Genomic DNA, 16691 nt, shown 5'->3' with positions numbered 1-16691 from the left:
CGCCCCGCGCGCCTCCGGCCAGCAGGGCGCTGGGGAGGGGGTGGAGAGGGGCGCGCGGGCTGTTGGGGGCGGGCAAGACGGCGGCGCCGGCCGGGGCGCGAGGCCGCCGACCTTCAGCCCCGCGCTGCCGCACCGTTGCCCGCGCCCCGCCGCCCCTCCGGCCGGTGAGCAGCCGAAAGGAGAAGGCGGGAACCGGGGGGCGGGGTGTGGGAGGCGCACCCGGGAGGGAGAGGCGACGGGAGGAAGAGGTGAAAAAGTGCGGTGGTGCGTCGGGTCTGGTCGGCGGTGGGTTCGCGTAAATACGGTAGTTGGCGAGGTTTGTGTCGTGTGTGAGCCGATCGCGGTGCGGGAGGCGGAGGAGGGTGGGAGGGTGCCGGAGTTATGCCGGCGGTGTTCGGGAGCTCGGCGGGTCGGGGAAGGAGGGCAGCCGTCTGCCCGCCCGCCTCTCCCTGTGCCTTTGTGCGTGTTCCCGTCGGCGCTGTTATGTAATGGTGCTGCTCCTGGCAGCGGCACGCATTGTCACCGCGAGCCCGGAGCTTTCTGGGGCTGCTCTGTGAGAACAATGGGAGCGAAAGTTCCTCGGAGGGGGCTGCGAGCTCCGCGATTCCTACCGCGCCTTCGGAACGCCTTTGCTGTGTGCCCTGCCTTCAGCTCGTCTCTCTGTTCTGCTGGGCTGCAGACACCGGGCAGCAGCCTGCCGCCCGCGCCCTGCCTCACAGTCGGCAGTACGCTGCCTCTCCCCTGCAGTAATAACGATTTTTTCACACTTTTTTTCCTTGTTGTTCTGTCTCTTTTTCCCCTCTGTGCAGGAGCAGCGATAGGCAGCAGAGATAATGGGCGGAGGGGACTCTCCCGTCCTGCACCTCCAGTTAGAACTTGTCTGCGTACATCAAAGAGAGGCGAAATGCCTCAGCACAGGGCGGTTTGCATATTAAACGCCGATGCCGTGAGGATCGGTGCTTCTGTGGCTGTGGTTTATCGCTGATTTCATTCTTCAACTCCTCCTCAGGTGTCTTATCGTAAATCTCTGCCCTTCTGCCGGCTCTTCGTTATGTGCCACGGTGTGTCTGTCCCTTTATTTCAGCGCAGGGTTCTGTGGTCGACTGCTGCTGTGGCACCTGTCTTTTTGTGACTTCTGATAACGAGCAAAACTTTGAGAAGGACATAAACTTCTCTCCTGTTTGGAGATTCATCTGCCCTCCACGATCCATTTGTCCTGTTATGTAAACGGGTGTTTTACAAACGGCCGGGAGACAGAGTGCTGCTGACGGTAGGAAGGCTTGTTTCTGTAGAGGGGAGCCTTTACGTGGCTGGAGGAGCTGTCACCTCATCTAGCAAACTTGGTAAAATCTAAGGGGTTTCTCGTTGCTGCACGCTGTTGGAGCATTGCATCTCGTTGTAGAGCAAAGTAGCACATGATAAGGAAGTTATAACCTCACCTTAAAAGGCGCTGTGAAAATCCAGTTGTCCTCGTGTTGCTGCTTTCAAAGGTTTTTTCATATGCAGATGTTTTGGTGAGGTCTGGGAAAGCACTCATCCGGAGTCTGACATTTCCCAGCCGCTGTTTTACGGTTTTGCACTTTCTCGGCAGCAGAGGCTCTGGTTCTGTCACCTCTCTGCTTGTCATGCAAATTGGCCACCTGTGGTCTATGAGGAGAGCGGGGGTATTCTCGGGTCGCCCACTTCGCTGAGTCCCTGCAGTTTGCACGCAGTTACCGGCAGAGTTTATGCTTAGTGCAGTGGTGAAGGTGGGCTGACACGGCTGCTCGATCTGGCAGGAGCTGCTGGGGAGACAGCCAGCAGTGCTTACTGCCGCTGCAGCGGCTCTGACAGGATTAGCTCTGCCTTCTGATCACGCTTTTTTACAGCTATTCTGTTCCTGCCTGCAGAACGGCCTTATCTTGCAGTGAGAGCAATCTGCAGCAGTCTTAACCTCAGCTGTGCAACCTTAGCTGCAGACATGGGTTTCTGTGTCTGGGGCTGTTCCTGTTACATCACTTCTCCTTCTTATCAATGTGCTTGTTCATGCTGTGCCTACCCACTTCCTTGCCACCCGAACACATCTCTCACTTGTTCTGCTTTTGTGAGAAACAGATGTGAACTGCTGGCCTTTGTCAGGTCAGTAGAGTCTGACATATGCGCCCAGAACCTGGGTCTTTTTTTCCCTCCTTTCTTCCTTTGTGTTTGTTCTTGCTGATCTGCGTTCCTCCCAGAGAAGCCCGCAAGTGCCTGCATGACAGGTCAATTGCGTGCAAGCATTCCCCAGCATTCCTCCTGCTTTCCCGTGCATTCCACTTGGCACTGGGTCTCCCTCAGCCCCTGTGGACTGCTGGAGCTGGCTGACCTCAGCAGGGGGCTGAGCTGGGGGCAAGGGAGCCTTCTGTGGCAGGGCTGGGCCTGCTCTGCTTAACAGGGGGGCTAGGGGCAGCAGGGGTTCCCTTCTACTTTTGGAGTAGGTAAATAGAAGCACACAGGCATCTCTGAGGACAGGAAAAAGGAAGCCCTATCCCATCTGTAGCAAAGATGTTTGCTCATAATGTGGTATTGGTTACAGCAGATTTCTCTTGCCAGAAGTACAGTAGTTCGTAATTATGTTTATCCAACCATCATGACAAACATCACATCTTTCAAAATGCCGTCAATACGTGTTTGATCTCAGTTTTGAAGCTGTGTTGGGTACAAATGGAATTGCTTCAGATGTAACGATTTGATCCCCAACACAGGAATTTAGAAACAGATGAAGCGCTCTCTGTATTTCAGAACCCCTGTTGTTGACCAGGCTTTGCCTTTCTGTAGTTATGCAGACCGGATCTTTCATTCTGCAAGCAGGCTTGTTTGCTGAGCAGTTGCGAAAGTTGATCTTAAACTTAACCAGTGAGAATGCTTTTTATAAATTCTAGGAAGTGAGCTTTTGTATGCAGCAAGAAATATTTGCGCCCAGCATTGGTTTGCTGTTTGTTTTGGTACAAAGCAATGGAAACCAGTGTTCTCTCACAGGAAGCTCAATGTTCTCACCCGGCTAGCTCTGGGCAGCTTGCAAGCAGGATGTTTGCAAAATGAAAATAGTGAGGGTAAGAGGATGTTTCTGATGGTAATGCACTGAGTACTCTTTGGGAACTTGGAGCTTCCAGGCTGACCCGTGCACTCATTTTTCTTTTGAAGGTTCCCAAAGACCAGTGCAATCTGGTCTGCTGTTTGCTTTCCAGCTTATTTTAAACCAGTGATACTTGTGTATGGAAATTGCATACTACTGAGGAGCTTCGGGACCAGAAGTTAGAGGTGCAGGACTCTTCCCTTGGCTCCAGCTGCCCCTTCCCCCACCTCATGGCTCTCTCTGCTGGAGTGTTGAACAATGGACAGGCTCTGGAAGTGGAGCATGCAGTGGGAACCTTCTCCACAGCAAAAAGGATCAATGTGTCTCGTGTCATTCTGGTGATTCCCTAAGGGAAACTGCTATCCTGGCAACCAGCCCACTCAGCCGTAAATTTGCTTTCCTGTTGCAAGCAAGCATTAACTGGAGTTTGTCCCCTCTGCAGCTGTAACCTTTAGGCAAGGTAAATGCAGCTTTTAGAGTTGGTAGAGCACAGGGCAGAGGAGAGCACTGCATCATATTTATGCTGCGAACCAGAAAGGCTTTCAGTCCAGCAATGTAAACTTGCTTGTTATGAGGATGGCTTTCCCTTGAACCTGCTAGGCTGAGATGAGCCACATTTAGCTTCCTCCTTGGAAGAGAACTGGTATGAAAATTCTGTGTCTCTGTCCTTTGCTTATGCTTAAAAAAAGATCCAGAACCATTTTGAAAACTTTAACGCTGTTTATGCTTTCTCTGAACTCATTTTCCTGTCAGTTTGTAGATAAACGTTTCTGTGGTTTGCTGCTGCTCCTCGTTGTCCCTTGCGTTGCTTTAATGGGGTTTTAAAGTAAAGTGAATTAGAAGTGAAGCTGTCTCTGAGCAAACCGAAGTTTGAATCTTGTACAGGAACGAAGATGAGAAAAGAAAATTTCAAGTAAAATTCCATTAGGGCTGTAAGAGAGCATAAGTTGTAACAGGGAGATTCTGGTGATAGTTTTCTTTTATATAATTTTATTTCTGTGTGAGATGTTGTGAGAGTGATGTTCTTATGCTGTACAAAAACACAGACCTTTCAGTAGATAAATGTGTACCTTGTCTCTGGTTTCCAGCAGTAGTTGCTAAGGCAGCTTGTTCTGAAAGGGGCTGTAACTTGTATTTATAGTTCTAAATGTATAGATTAGTGAAACGCTGGAATGTCCTTTACCCATTTAACGTTGCTGTGGGTTTGTTTGTTTTCACTTAGCAAATAACTTCGCAAACTCTTAAGCAATACTGAGGCAGCCTGCTCTAATGCAGCTATATTGTAGGATCTGCCAGAATCTCCTTTGGGTGTTGGAGACCATTTGTGCCGATTGCTCTTGTAAGGCATGTTGTTAGATCTAGTTAGGGGTGCTGATGTTAATTACAACTCCTTCAAGAGCTGTGTGATCCTGAAATACTGTAAGCTGTTTCTGTGATGTGCAACAAAAATATGCTGGAGACTCATCATAGGATTTGTGAGCGGAGACTATAAAACCATGCATACAACTCTGCTAATAGAGACCCACCAAAGGCTTCTTTGTAGGTATGGGTGGCAGGACTGTACAGTCGGGGATGTGTGTTTTGATAAACATGTGGCTATTTGAGTAACAGACAAGAGAAGCTTGCTGGGTTTGCTTCTCATTTCGTTAGCTGTGGGAACCTCATTTCAAGTCTGCTTCTGGTTTGCTGTATGAGTGTCTTGAAGGACTTGCATATTCTGAGAGTCAGAATGTCAACGTGTCGTTAAATACTGAAATGTGGTGTTATTTAAATGTTTAAGAGCAAGACCTTTAAGTGGGCAAGCCAGAAATTCCTTCTTCTGCACAGCTTTTACTTTCTTTTTGATACTCTGCTTGCTCAGTTCTCAGTTGCTGTGCTTTCCAACCGAGCTGGAGAAAGTTATGTGGTGATCTTACTAATAGCCATCTTCTCAAGTCTTTGAACTTCCAGTATTAATGCTAAAATAAAAGGATAGGAGAGGTAAGACTATTAAAATTCACCCCTGATTTCTGATGCAAAGAAGTAAATATTCTTTCTCCTATGCTTGTTAGGGAAGTGTGCAAGATTTATGGCCCCTAGCTTTTTTCACTTGTACAAGTGAGTATGTGTATTGGATAGCTGGAATTGGTGCAGTTCTAGTTTGCATATTCTGAATTACTTCTCAGAAGTTTGTCTCAAAAAAATCATAAAGCTTGATTTCTGCTGAAAATCTTCTGCAGTAATTCTCTGTTATGTTTGAAACTGAGAGCTTTTCTATTTCTATACTTGAGATTTCCAAATGGAGTGTGTGAGGGTAGTTCTGAACATTCTTTGTCTCAAACGCAGGTATGAATTCAGCAGGTAATGCATGTATCTGAAGCATATCTGTATGCCTGTGTTCTAAAGACATAATGGAACACTTTTTCCCCTCAGCATAGTGGCTCGTTTATGTGGTAATGCCCTTATCTTTTTTTTTTTTTTTTGTGCATTCTAGGTGTGCAAATCAACCTACCACCACTGAATCATCACTCCTATTGTACTAACAACGACTGCTGTATGCTAGCTTCTGCCAACATCAGGTAAGATGAAAGCTAAGGTGGTTACTTTCATTTCTTTGCTTTTTAGATGTGTGTGTTTTGTCCATATACCAGAGATTTTTCTCCAGACTTGTCAGAATGTGCTGCCTTCCGTATTTTTTTCCTGCTGTAATGAGATGTCCACGTGCTGCTAGTGTTGGTTCTTCTTTTGAAATCTATTCTAAAATATTTTATTAAAATTGTATAACTGTGCTTCATCCTTTTTCCTGATACCTCTGACTTTTTTATGGTGCTTGTGTACCACAGGATGTTTTTTTTCTTTTGCGTTCTTCATGCCATTACCACTTCTTGGCTTTGTTACAGAGACTGTTGAACTCTTGCCTTCCAGAGTTAACCTTGCATGATAAGCCACCTGTACTATTCAATCTTTTTCAAAGAACAGAAAATGCATTCTGCTTGTGGTTGGTTTTTTCTCCATATCTGTTTTCCCCATATCTGCTCCCAGATGCTACCCTTGAGAAGCTAGAACAGAATTAGTGCTAAGACAGTGCCAGACTCTGTCTTTCAAAGAATTAAACATCAAGCTGTTTTTTGGACCTTGCTCCACCCCCTTCCCCCCCACACTCTCTCTTAGAGATGAGATGTAGATGGAGAAGGGATGGAGGAATATCCCTCTAATGCTTTCAACAAGGTTATTACTGGGAGCTCTTGGGGAGCCCTGCTGCTGACAGAACTAATGTGAGCCTTTGTTCTGATGCTAATCAGAACAGGGATAATTCCTCAGGCTGCCACCTTTTTTCCTCCAGTCCCCTAGCAGTGATGAGGCATTAAGTGCTGTGCTGGCCTTGCTTCCTGCAGCTGCCAGCTTGAGTGCAAAGGGGTGAGTTCTAAGGTTTCTCACCGGGAGTGTCGTCTAAATCGTTTGAGATTTTTTTTGGGTTGCACATGAGTAGTGTTTGTATGCTTTAGTTAAACAGGTTTCTTGATGGAGGTGTGTGTTTCTTTGTTTTTCATATCTTTAAGTGAGAAAATAACTTAATTGGAGCAAGATATATTGGATTTGATCACAGTGGCATCTTGTGCTACATGTTGGGATGTGTAACTGAAAAAATGCAAGTAGGCACATACATGCAATTTATTTTTCTTTCTGTCTCTTTCCTCCTTTGTTGGCAGAGCAAACAAATATTGTTTCTCAAATATTTTTAAACATCTATAAACTGATGGGCTTTTGATTATGAGTCCAAGGAGCTCTGAGTTTTCCTAGGAGGAATGTATGTGTAAACCATATTGCTTTATTTTACGCCAATGATCTCCTCCCCATCTAAAGATGAACTGTTTAGCAGTAGAGGAGATTTTGAAGCCTAAGCATAGAGCGAAATACATTTTTATGTGTAATATAACACCAAAAAAATTGTCTGGTACAGCCATACCTTTTTGCTACCTTCTGTTTGCAGCAGAGGGTGGGAAATGGTGGTGAGGATCCTGAATGGGTCTGATGTGAGAGGTTAGACAGAGGTGTTAGAAGATGTCTTGCAACTCACGAAGGAAGGGTTGAATTGTACTGATATAGCCTCTTCAGCCTTTCCGTGGCAATACAAAGCTGAGGGGAAGCTCATCCTAGTGCTTATAAAAGCAGATCTCCTAGCTGAGACACTCAATTTGTGGTAGCAGGTTCCCTGGGGATAGTTGGTGACAATCCTCAGTGGATAATCTGGCCTGAGTCTGGCTGAGCTGCCCTTCTGATGAATTTGTAAGGGGGTTTGCAGTTTTTCACTAGAGACTGTTCTCTCTGCAGGGTGGTTTGAGACCCTCTTTAGTGCCAGTGTGTAACAGTGGGACAGGAAGGATTTAAACAGGCTAAAGAGCTTCCCCAGAAGATGGAAACCGAATGCATCTGCTCAGCTCGTGGCAGCATGTCAGCTCAATGTTCTCATAGCATTCATTTTGATGGAGGGGTTTTATTTCCAATGGAGGCTTGGAAAGGCCTGAAATGACAATATAAAAATCTGCTGTCTTTTCAAAATGCATAATTTTTGGCTATACCGGTATAATGTCTAGGTAAGTTGAACTAAAGAAAAAAAAAATTGTGAGAAAAGCCACTGAGGAGGAGAAAGAGAGGCTTCATCAGGTGCATCTCAGAGGAAACTGATGTAAGGTGTTTAGTGCAGGAGTCCAAAGCCCAGAATTACCTTTTGCTAGTGCCTGTATGCAGGTAAGGAGCCTGTGTGACTCTCTGAAGTGAGCCTGCATTGAAGCATTTGCTGCAGGAAGCACCAAACAGGAATTTTTCTGAGGTTGATTCTATTGGCCATCTTTAGAAGATATGTCACTGATAAAAGAAGTATGAAGTGTTTTGAATGGGCAAATTAGTGGCAAGGCGTAACTGCCTTTGCTTGGCACTATTCACATATCAGTTGTTCAGTCCCAGGAAATGCTCGTTTTCAGGGTGGTGAGTGTGGTTTTTATGACCTGAAAACAAAAAGGCGTGTGTGTGATTGGCTTTTATTTTTATTTTTTAATATTCTCAGTTAGCTTGTGCATGGCATAGCCTGCAAACAAGTGCCCTGTACTTAGGGTTTTTCATGTTCTATCACTTTTCAGCATTCTGTTCATCTCCTATGGTATGAATCAGTTATCCTATGATGGTGTGGGTGTAGGGGTGTGTGAGTGGGACAGAGAGAGGGAACTTGATTGAAGAAGCTGCAGTACAGAAAACAGAATTCCTCTTCTGTTATTTTTATCTCGAGAAGTGGGAACAGAAGGAGGATTGCAGAAGTGTTTCTGAACACATCCTGCTCAGTTTCACATGAGGCCTTGAGTGCTCTCTAGACTGCATTTTTATGTCTGTTTCCCATTTGCTAAAGCAGTTTGGACCATGGGCAGCTTCATGCCCAAGTGCATGTAGTAGCAGTGTCTGCTCTGGTTGTGGGCTGGTGCTCGTGTGCATCTCTTCATATCTACCTGGGTTTCTCCTTTGGTTTCTGGTGTTGCTCTTTGTTTCTCTCTTCTTGGTTAGCATTTCCTTTTCAAGCAGTATTCTCTAGCATGAAAGTCCAGGAACATATGTCATCATTGGTACTAAAAATAAAGGAAGAAGGGCAGAATATTCAGAATTGATCTGCTTTTCTTCCCAGGTATTTTCTTTCTGTTCCACTTCATCTTCCTGTTTCTTTACTTGTTAACTGGGAGCTTGGATTCTAAATGTATTTTTTCCCTTCAGTATACTTTTTTTTCAGTTTACAGTAATTTGAAGACCAGTTATCCCTTATGACTCTCCAGGTTGCTCTTGGAGAAGTAGGAAGGCAGGCTTTCCTCAGCAACCACGTCCTGGGTACAGTAACGTTGTTTCACTTAAACCATGATGTGACAATTGCATTTTCCCCACTCCCTCCCATGCCCCTCAATGTTCTATGGAGTGGACTTTTGGTTTTAGTTTTTCATCTGTATTTATCCCTTGCTGAGAAGCTAGAGTTCTTAATTGGCGTAGCTTAATCATTAACTAACACATTGCAGAAGGCGCTCTGACGTTGCTTGTGATAAACAGCTTGCTTTGTGCAAGGCTGGGGCCTTCCACAGCCTGTTTCCTGTGGCTGATGCCCCTCAGCTCTTTGTTTTAGCAACCAGTCGCATTCCTTGCTAGAACTTAGGATCTGGGGAGGGCTTGGGTCAAAGCAGGCAATGATCAGGTATCTCATCTCACCTCTGAGCAGCAGGCTGGAACCCAGCGCTGCCTGACAGTGATGTTTCCCCTCACACTGGAGAAAGGGAATTGAGCTCCTGGCAGTGTGTTCCTTAGGATGAGTTGCGATGAGGAGACCTGGCTTCACACGGGATGCATTAGGTTGGCTTGCTTCTCTTTTACAAGTGTGGGCTCGTCACGTGAAAGTGGAGGTGAGCCTGGTGAATGGGTGTTAGCAATGTCCTTGCTGTGTCTGTTCAAATAAATTACCAATATAGCTGGTCTGCCATTCATTTCACTTGTCCAAATCCTCTCTGGTCTGCCTTTTCAATGAAAATTTCATGTTTTTAGTTCAGCAAATCTGTCATAAGAGTCATAAGAAGTAACTAACAGTTGTCTTAAGCATTGTACCTATTGATATGTAACTTACATAGAGAGCTTTCTGGGACAAGAACTTACCTCTTTGTTGGCAGAGTGGCAGTTTTATGGCAGTGAGAATCTGGGAGGAACTCATCAATTTGAAATACTCATCTCAGAAGCAGCTGGCTGTGGAAACTTGTAGTAAGTCTCCTGTTTCAAAGGTATGTTACCTGAAATCTGTTAGTGCCTCTTGCCTTGTTTAAATGAATCCCTGGATTCTTCAGAAAAACTTTGGTTTTTTGAGCTAAAACCAGGCTGCCCTGCATAAAGTCTTCAGTAGAACAGGAGGATGGGAAAGGAAGTCTGTATACAACGTAAGACTTCTGAAAGAATCTCAACACTGAAGTTGTAAGAAAGTGAAGTTTTTGAGCCACTGAATGTTGAACAGTTGGCACTTGCATTCTTCTGGACTCTGTCAGCCTGGGTGCAAAAATGATCTAGGCTGCCTCTTGTAAGTCTCTGTTGCCTTGTTTGTTGTGTACACCTGTGCCCTGTCCTTCGTACCATTTCCAGCAGTGCACTGGTGCGTTGGTAGATGCTGACTGAAGAAGAGGGCTTGAATCAGAAATGCTGCTTTTTATGAAATTCTGCATGTACTGCAGCCTTTCCAAATGTGATTTCAGTCAAGCCTTACTGAAGTGAAGATATACTTTCTGTGAGGTACTTGCTGACAAGCAATCATATTTGCTAAAGCAAGCTGGTATTGTATAGTCCTCCTGCATTGTGCATTTGATTGAAGCATATCCAATTCCAGCTCTTTCATGTGTACATTTATTTGTTTGTTTGTTAAATAGCTGGCATAATAAGTAGACTCCTAGTACTTACAGCAAAGGGATACAGAATTCCTCTGTGGAGTAATACTTTGAGCAGTTGTGCTGCTCAGTTTAGGCAGTGTAACACGGTGCCTTAACAAGGGTATGCGCATATCCTGAATTCTACACAGCTGTAGCTGGGTGCTCTGTAGCTCCTCAAAGGAGTTTGAAAAGTTACTTTCTTCACTTTCAGAACTTCATGCTGTGTGCTCATTTTGTTTAATGCCCACAGGTGGTGGATTTTATAGGGTAGTGCAGCTTCTTTATTTTTTTGTCCTCCAAGACACAAAGAACAATATTAAGTTTAAAATTAAATTCTATATGGATTTTTTTTTTCCTCTAGGACTCATTATTACCTTAGACTTTCTCATCTTTGAGTTCTTCTCTGTCTCCTTTGGGTACAAAGCCACAATTGTTTTATGTGATGATGGTAGAATTTGGTGTAAGCATAGAAGGCAGCCTGTTTTTCAAGTTGAGGCAATGTTTTTTTGGAGGAGGGTGAGGCTGAAGAACAGCTGATAAGATATTTCAAGCAGGCTTTTTGAAGTTGGCTTAACTCATTAATTATAGTGGGATGAGCACATGAATTCAGTACTCCATTTCACATTTACACTGTGAGGGTAGTTGTTCTTATGCTCTATGTGATGTTTGAAAGACTACCGTGGAAATACTCTCCCCTTTGCAGGGGAGGGAAGTAACAATATTGCAAATAGAGTACATGGTAAGTATGCTCAGCAGCATGTGATGCTTTGCCTGCAACCCGGGGATTGGATGCTGAGTACTTTAGGTATAGCGCCTATGAAAACAGAAGCAGTCTCTGCCTCCAGAGCTGTCTTTACTTGCTTCCAAGTGAAAAATAAAACAGAAGAAGGCTAGGAAATGTGCTTAGTATAGAGAGCATTAATGGAAACTTAATACAGTACCATGAATGTAGTATAGTAGTTGCCTGAGCTTCTCTGTGTGCTTCCTGCCTAGTAAAGCCTGTGGCATCCTCAAGAAATAGAGCAGCATGCTGCATGAACTCATATGGATTTTGTGTACCACAGATCAGTTTCCCGGGCTGTGTGTCTGTAGCTGAAATGTAATCTGCAGTGTGCTAGGTGCTGCTCTCAGGTGGGACCACAAATCACAGTTGAAGGTCAATAGTGTGCGGTGAAGGAATGTGGGGGGAAAAAATAACACAGAAAAACGTAATTAATTGAAACTAGCCTGTTTCTTCTATGTGAAGCTACTTTTGGGAAGATGATGGTCTTGAGTGCTTTTGAGAAGACAAAACTCTCAACAGTCTCCTGATGCCCAGGTGATAGCTGTCAGCAAAGGTGATGTTGCTTAGCTGCCTGGGGAGGAGGAATGGCTTTGGCTGTGAAAAGTTGGGCCTCTGGAGGTACTGTAGGTCCAACTTCCTGTGCAGAGCAAGCACTCAAATTCTGGAGATCTGATTGTGAGGTGAGAATCTGGGTGTCTTCCATATGGTTTGGGTTGTGTGTAATAGGTGAGTGTCCCTCATGAGGCCTTTCCCCAGGAGAAACAGAGTTCTTAACCAGTGAAATATCGCTGCTACTGACCAGAGAGCAACAGGAGGCTCAGAAGAAGATTGCAAAAGTTTTGTTGTTCAATTTCATGTTTTAGGTGATATTCAGCTGGCTGCTACTGTCTGGGCTTTTGAGGTTTTAAAAGGTTATGTGCATTCTTTTCCCTGGTATTTCTGTGGAGAAGGCATTGCTGTGGTGAGCCTTAAAGTTGGATTACTTGGCTGTATTTTTTTTTTTTTTAATAGGTAACCCTCTGTAACGTAGGATAAGCTTCTCTGAAGTCCTCTGGAATGAGAGCTAAATTACAGAAGCTGAAAGTTAATTGCATAAAAATTGCACGTGGATTTACTTCTACAATTAATGGCTATTTCCAGTGTAATAGGGTGTGATGTGTGGCAGCTGCATGCCTTGTACTGTGGTGTGCGATTTCATTATATTGTGTTTTTTCCACTGTTTGTCTGCAAGGTTGCCAAGTTTTCAGCTGCCTATGTAGGGCTGTGCCAGCCACCCTGACACACCGAGTGACGTGTGGTGAGGCTGTGACCTTGTGTGTGTGGGTGGCTGTGGGAGGGTGGGATGGAGCCAGACTCGAGAATACAGGGCTGCTACCTGGCCTAGAAAGGAAAACTAAGCTACTTTGTGATAGTGGGCGTTAAATAAACCACTGTATTTATCTGGGATGGAAAACATGCAGTGACGGCTATACCACAGAGCAAGATTTGCATGAATCTCTGGGGAAAGGTGAATTTGAACATCTCTTCCTATATAGCTCCGAGCGAGACCTCACCCGCTTTTGCAACAAATGGAATGGTTCCTCTTCAGACTTCATTAGACTGGAGAACTCAAACCCTTGGTGTTTAGAAAACAAACCAAAATGCTGTTACTCTGGGATTTCTGAATGCCTAAAGGGCAGTAACTACTTCAAGGTAGATAATACTACCTGGGAAGTCCTACCGATGTCTGAAAAATTGCTTTACATCTATTCATACAAGATTACAAAAATTTGGAACGTAAATGATTCTTTCTCCTTTTAGTGGATGGCGGCATGCCTGTTGTCATAGATATAGTCCTCTTGATACCCTGCAGAATAGATCTGCTTCTTCCAGGGCTGTAGGCTTTGGCTTCTCTTTTTCATTTCTAGTCTACATGCGGTGATAATAAACAAAGCAATGAGGAGTTCAGATGAGTTCAGACCATGATAGAGCAGCCTGGGGGCATCTTTAACGCCTGAAGCTCCTTTTTAATTTACAAGTGAAAAAAATACCCTTTTATTATTATATATATGACAAATATGAGGGCGAAAGTCAGACTTTCTGAGGCAAAACTTAATGGTTTTTAAGCAAGAAGGGATAGTGCCTCTCCTCCCTTGTTAGTGAAATTTAATATTGGAACTGCAGGGCTGAGAACAGAGTTCAGAAGAGAACATGTGAAAGCTGACTTCTGCCCTATAAAGTACTAGCCTCTCCCTCTCAGCCTTCTGTACCCTTTGCAGAGGGCAGGTGTCATATGCAGTCATTTTGGCCATTGCACTCCTGTGTGCGTGCATTGGTGTCACTCACACAGCTGCTGGTGTGCTCTGACCTTCCTTTGTTCTCAGGGTTTTGCTTTTTCGTGCCCTAGAGTGCAGTGGGAACACTGTGCAGCTATAGATTCAGGTAATACTAAAATGCATAGGACATCCCAAGTTCCACATAGTAAAAAATGAACAAACAGAAAACCCCTAAGCCCTGAATTTTGTTTTTCTCCTTAAAAGCCTCCTTTTCTGAAAAGAGTAGCAAGGTTGCTGTGGTTTTGATCACAGTTAGCCACAAGCAGAGTTAATGATACTAGGCAGGAAAGAGACTGTAGAAGTGTTTGTTATAGAAATCTATATTTAATCTCTCCCAGTGGCTTTTGACTTGCTTAAAACTGTGCTATGGCCATTGTGATTTCCAAGGCTATTGATTTCTGCACCCCTCCTACCCATCCCGCCCCCAAGTTTGGAAATGCATGTAATTCTGTGATGGTTTTGCTGGCAATAGGTGTTCCTTTTGACGTAGAAGAAACCTAGATTATGGATCTTGCTCAAAATCGATTGTGGGTGGCTTCTGATGGCATGGAAAATCTTATATAAGGATAATTTAACACGGACCTCCTGTGTTGCAGAAGGCCTTAAAGTCAGAAGCCTGCATTCTGTTTTCAGGTTCCCTAGGAGGCTGCTGCATCACAGGAGTACACTGCTTCCATTGCCCTCTGATGCAGCGTGTACCTTTTTCTAACAGGATCACCAGTAAAGGAAATGTGTATGTGTGAGGAGGCAAATAGTGGGAGAAAACAAGTACGATACGAAAGCTGGGTTTTTTATAAGCATAAGATTGAAGTTTCTGGTCCTAAGATGAGACTGATACCAACCCCTGAGTAAACATTTGACTTGGCAAAAGCTAAAATTCAGATATTAGATTCCTTTTCCCTCGTGTATTTTCTGGCAGTGAGGCTGTTAATCAGACAGTTGCTGTCTGTGTCTCTGCTCTGCTGCATTGCTTTCCGCTTATTGCTTGCAGGGGATCTGAAACAGCCTTGCTGCCTTGGCAGCGAACTTGAGTCTGTATGAGAGCTCTGCACCAAGAACGTGGGGCTATCTAAGCAAATACTTGGCTCTGCTGTAGGCACTTGTTAGTTGCTCTTTTTGTAGGAGTGCTCATGTCTGGGTTTCTTGCCCAGGTTCTCCTCCATGGACAGAGGCTAACACACAGTGGTATGTATTGCTCAGGGCGGCACAGGATTCACACTGGAGTGTTTTAAAGGGATGGAGAGGGGACACTGGGATGCGTTGTGACCTGGATGAGCCTGGGAGCTAATGCTGGCACTTGTTAATCTGGCCTGTCATTTTCCATTTTATTTACTTCTGGCATTCAGTTGTCAGAGCAAGCTTTTATGTGCTGTTCTTTGTGGCTTAGGCTGCTCAGCACTGCTGCAAAATCCTTCTAATCCTTTTTTGCCATCCGTCACTTGCAGTGAAAACTCAATTGACAAAGTGATGACTTGAATTTCAGAGAGCAAGTGAGGGTTCAGGTTTAGAAAGAGTAAAGAAGCAACAAATATGGCAAGGTCTAACTGGGACAAGGAACTCTTCCAATAGCTGAATTAGCTTGTGTGCTGTTGAGGGACTTTACCAGTATCTTCAGTCTTACCTGCTTGCCAAAGGCTTTCACAGTCATGCGATAGCCATCACTAAGTGCTCACAAAGAGAGAAAAGCAAAGCATAGCAAAGACAAAATTTACTGATCTATTTTTTTTTAAAGTGAAACTGCATTAAGATTGTCCTGCTTGACCTGCATATCCTGTATTGTAACTTTGCAGAGGGATAGCACTGTTGAAGAAGAAACCTTCTCAGCTGATTTGTCTGTGTTATAGCAGCATTGCTTTCTAACATCCTGCTAACGTGTTGCAGAAAGAGGTTCTTGGATGCTCAGACCTAAACGACCTTTATTGGTTTGCTGTTACAAGCAGAGCCTTCAGGAACTGACAGTGGGTCCAGGGTAGCAGTTGAGACGGAAGGAGAGTCAGCACAGTACTGCTGCTGAACCTCGTAGCTCCATTAGTAGATTACAGCAGTGCTCTGACAAAACTAGGCATTCAGCACTGCAGCTCTGGTTGGATAAAGCAGGCTTGTGTTGTGGCTATACAAAACTTCGGAAGGGACATTCTCATCTCCTCGTTCTGGCGTCTTGTAATGAAGTGCTCTGAGCTGGATTGTCTGGGCAGGAGTACCGGCAGCACCAGTTCTTCAGAATGCCAAATCTGTTTTGGGGATAGGGCTGGAACGGTGGAAGGGGCATGGCCATTTTCCCTTATGTCCTGGGAGTAGTGACCTATTACTTCTGCTTTTAAATATGAATGAACTCATTCTCTGTACCTCAGATACAGACCATATGGTGCTCCTGGTAAAAGCCGCAGATGTTTCTCTCTTGCTGTTTTCTTTTGTTACACAAATTCTCTTTGTTTTCTTTCTATCCTTTCTGCAGAAGGCTGTAAGAGCACAGATCCAGTGTATCAGTAATTGCACTGAATTTTTAAATGTGCGTTTAAAAATGAAGGGCACAGAAGGACCTGCATAATGGTCCTTCTTGGGCCATGTTTCTGAAGTGTACGGGTGCATAGATGGTAACTGAACCCTGCATTCTGTGTCAGTGTGCTCAGCTGAATGGTTTCTCCTTCTGCTGTGCTGTTACTTATGGCCTCTGAACTTTGTTCTTCAGTATGAATCAGTGGTCCACCCCGCTTTCCTCCTGGTGGCTTGTTTTAGTTTGATTTTATTTGTGAATGCAATTTCTTTCCAAATCTGCATAACTTAACATACCAGAGCAGTGTTGCCTTATCAAGGGAGTGGGGGTATTTCTGGATGTAAATGGCTACCTTTTTTAATATCTTCCCAACCAGTATAATTGTTTTTCCTCTTGTTTACCTGAGTACTGTAGCAGTTCAGTAAGGGAGAGAAGGTGTATGGTGATGGATTGCAGCATACGAGTGTCTATGAGAACCAACAGACTGCAGGATCCCTCAGTCTGGCACACAGGGACTGGAAGATTGCACTATGAAGAGTTGTTCTCTTTGTTTGCATGGGAGTTTTGTTTGTTTAAAGTGCTTGACACAACACCA

The 16691-nt window shown here is 44.6% G+C and overlaps 2 protein-coding genes across 6 annotated transcripts in view; one reads left to right on the top strand and one right to left on the bottom strand.

Annotated features, from left to right (window-relative positions):
* CCDC177 (coiled-coil domain containing 177) overlaps positions 1-15250 on the bottom strand; it is a 25995-nt gene extending 10745 nt beyond the window's left edge. The window contains exon 1 of the mRNA XM_042862613.1: positions 15224-15250. Coding sequence (XP_042718547.1) covers positions 15224-15250 — 27 coding nt within the window. The remainder of the gene's footprint in view (positions 1-15223) is intronic.
* The window catches only part of SUSD6 (sushi domain containing 6), a 76589-nt gene continuing 60015 nt past the window's right edge, over positions 118-16691 (top strand). For 2 of the 5 annotated variants that reach the window (XM_042869361.1, XM_042869335.1), the window contains exons 1-2: positions 221-316; positions 5568-5652. The gene's annotated coding sequence lies outside the window, so the exon portion shown is untranslated. Of the gene's footprint in view, positions 317-5567; positions 5653-9762; positions 9871-16691 lie in introns of all 5 variants that reach the window. The other 3 variants (XM_042869370.1, XM_042869352.1, XM_042869342.1) reach the window with 3 other exon arrangements.

This window comes from Lagopus leucura, unplaced genomic scaffold, assembly GCF_019238085.1.
Source record: "Lagopus leucura isolate 7727_CA_CO unplaced genomic scaffold, USGS_WTPT01 Super-Scaffold_1, whole genome shotgun sequence".
NCBI classification, from domain to species: Eukaryota; Metazoa; Chordata; class Aves; order Galliformes; family Phasianidae; genus Lagopus; species Lagopus leucura.
The sequence above is the reverse complement of the archived record's forward strand: the minus strand, read 5'-3'. Positions and strand labels throughout refer to the sequence as shown.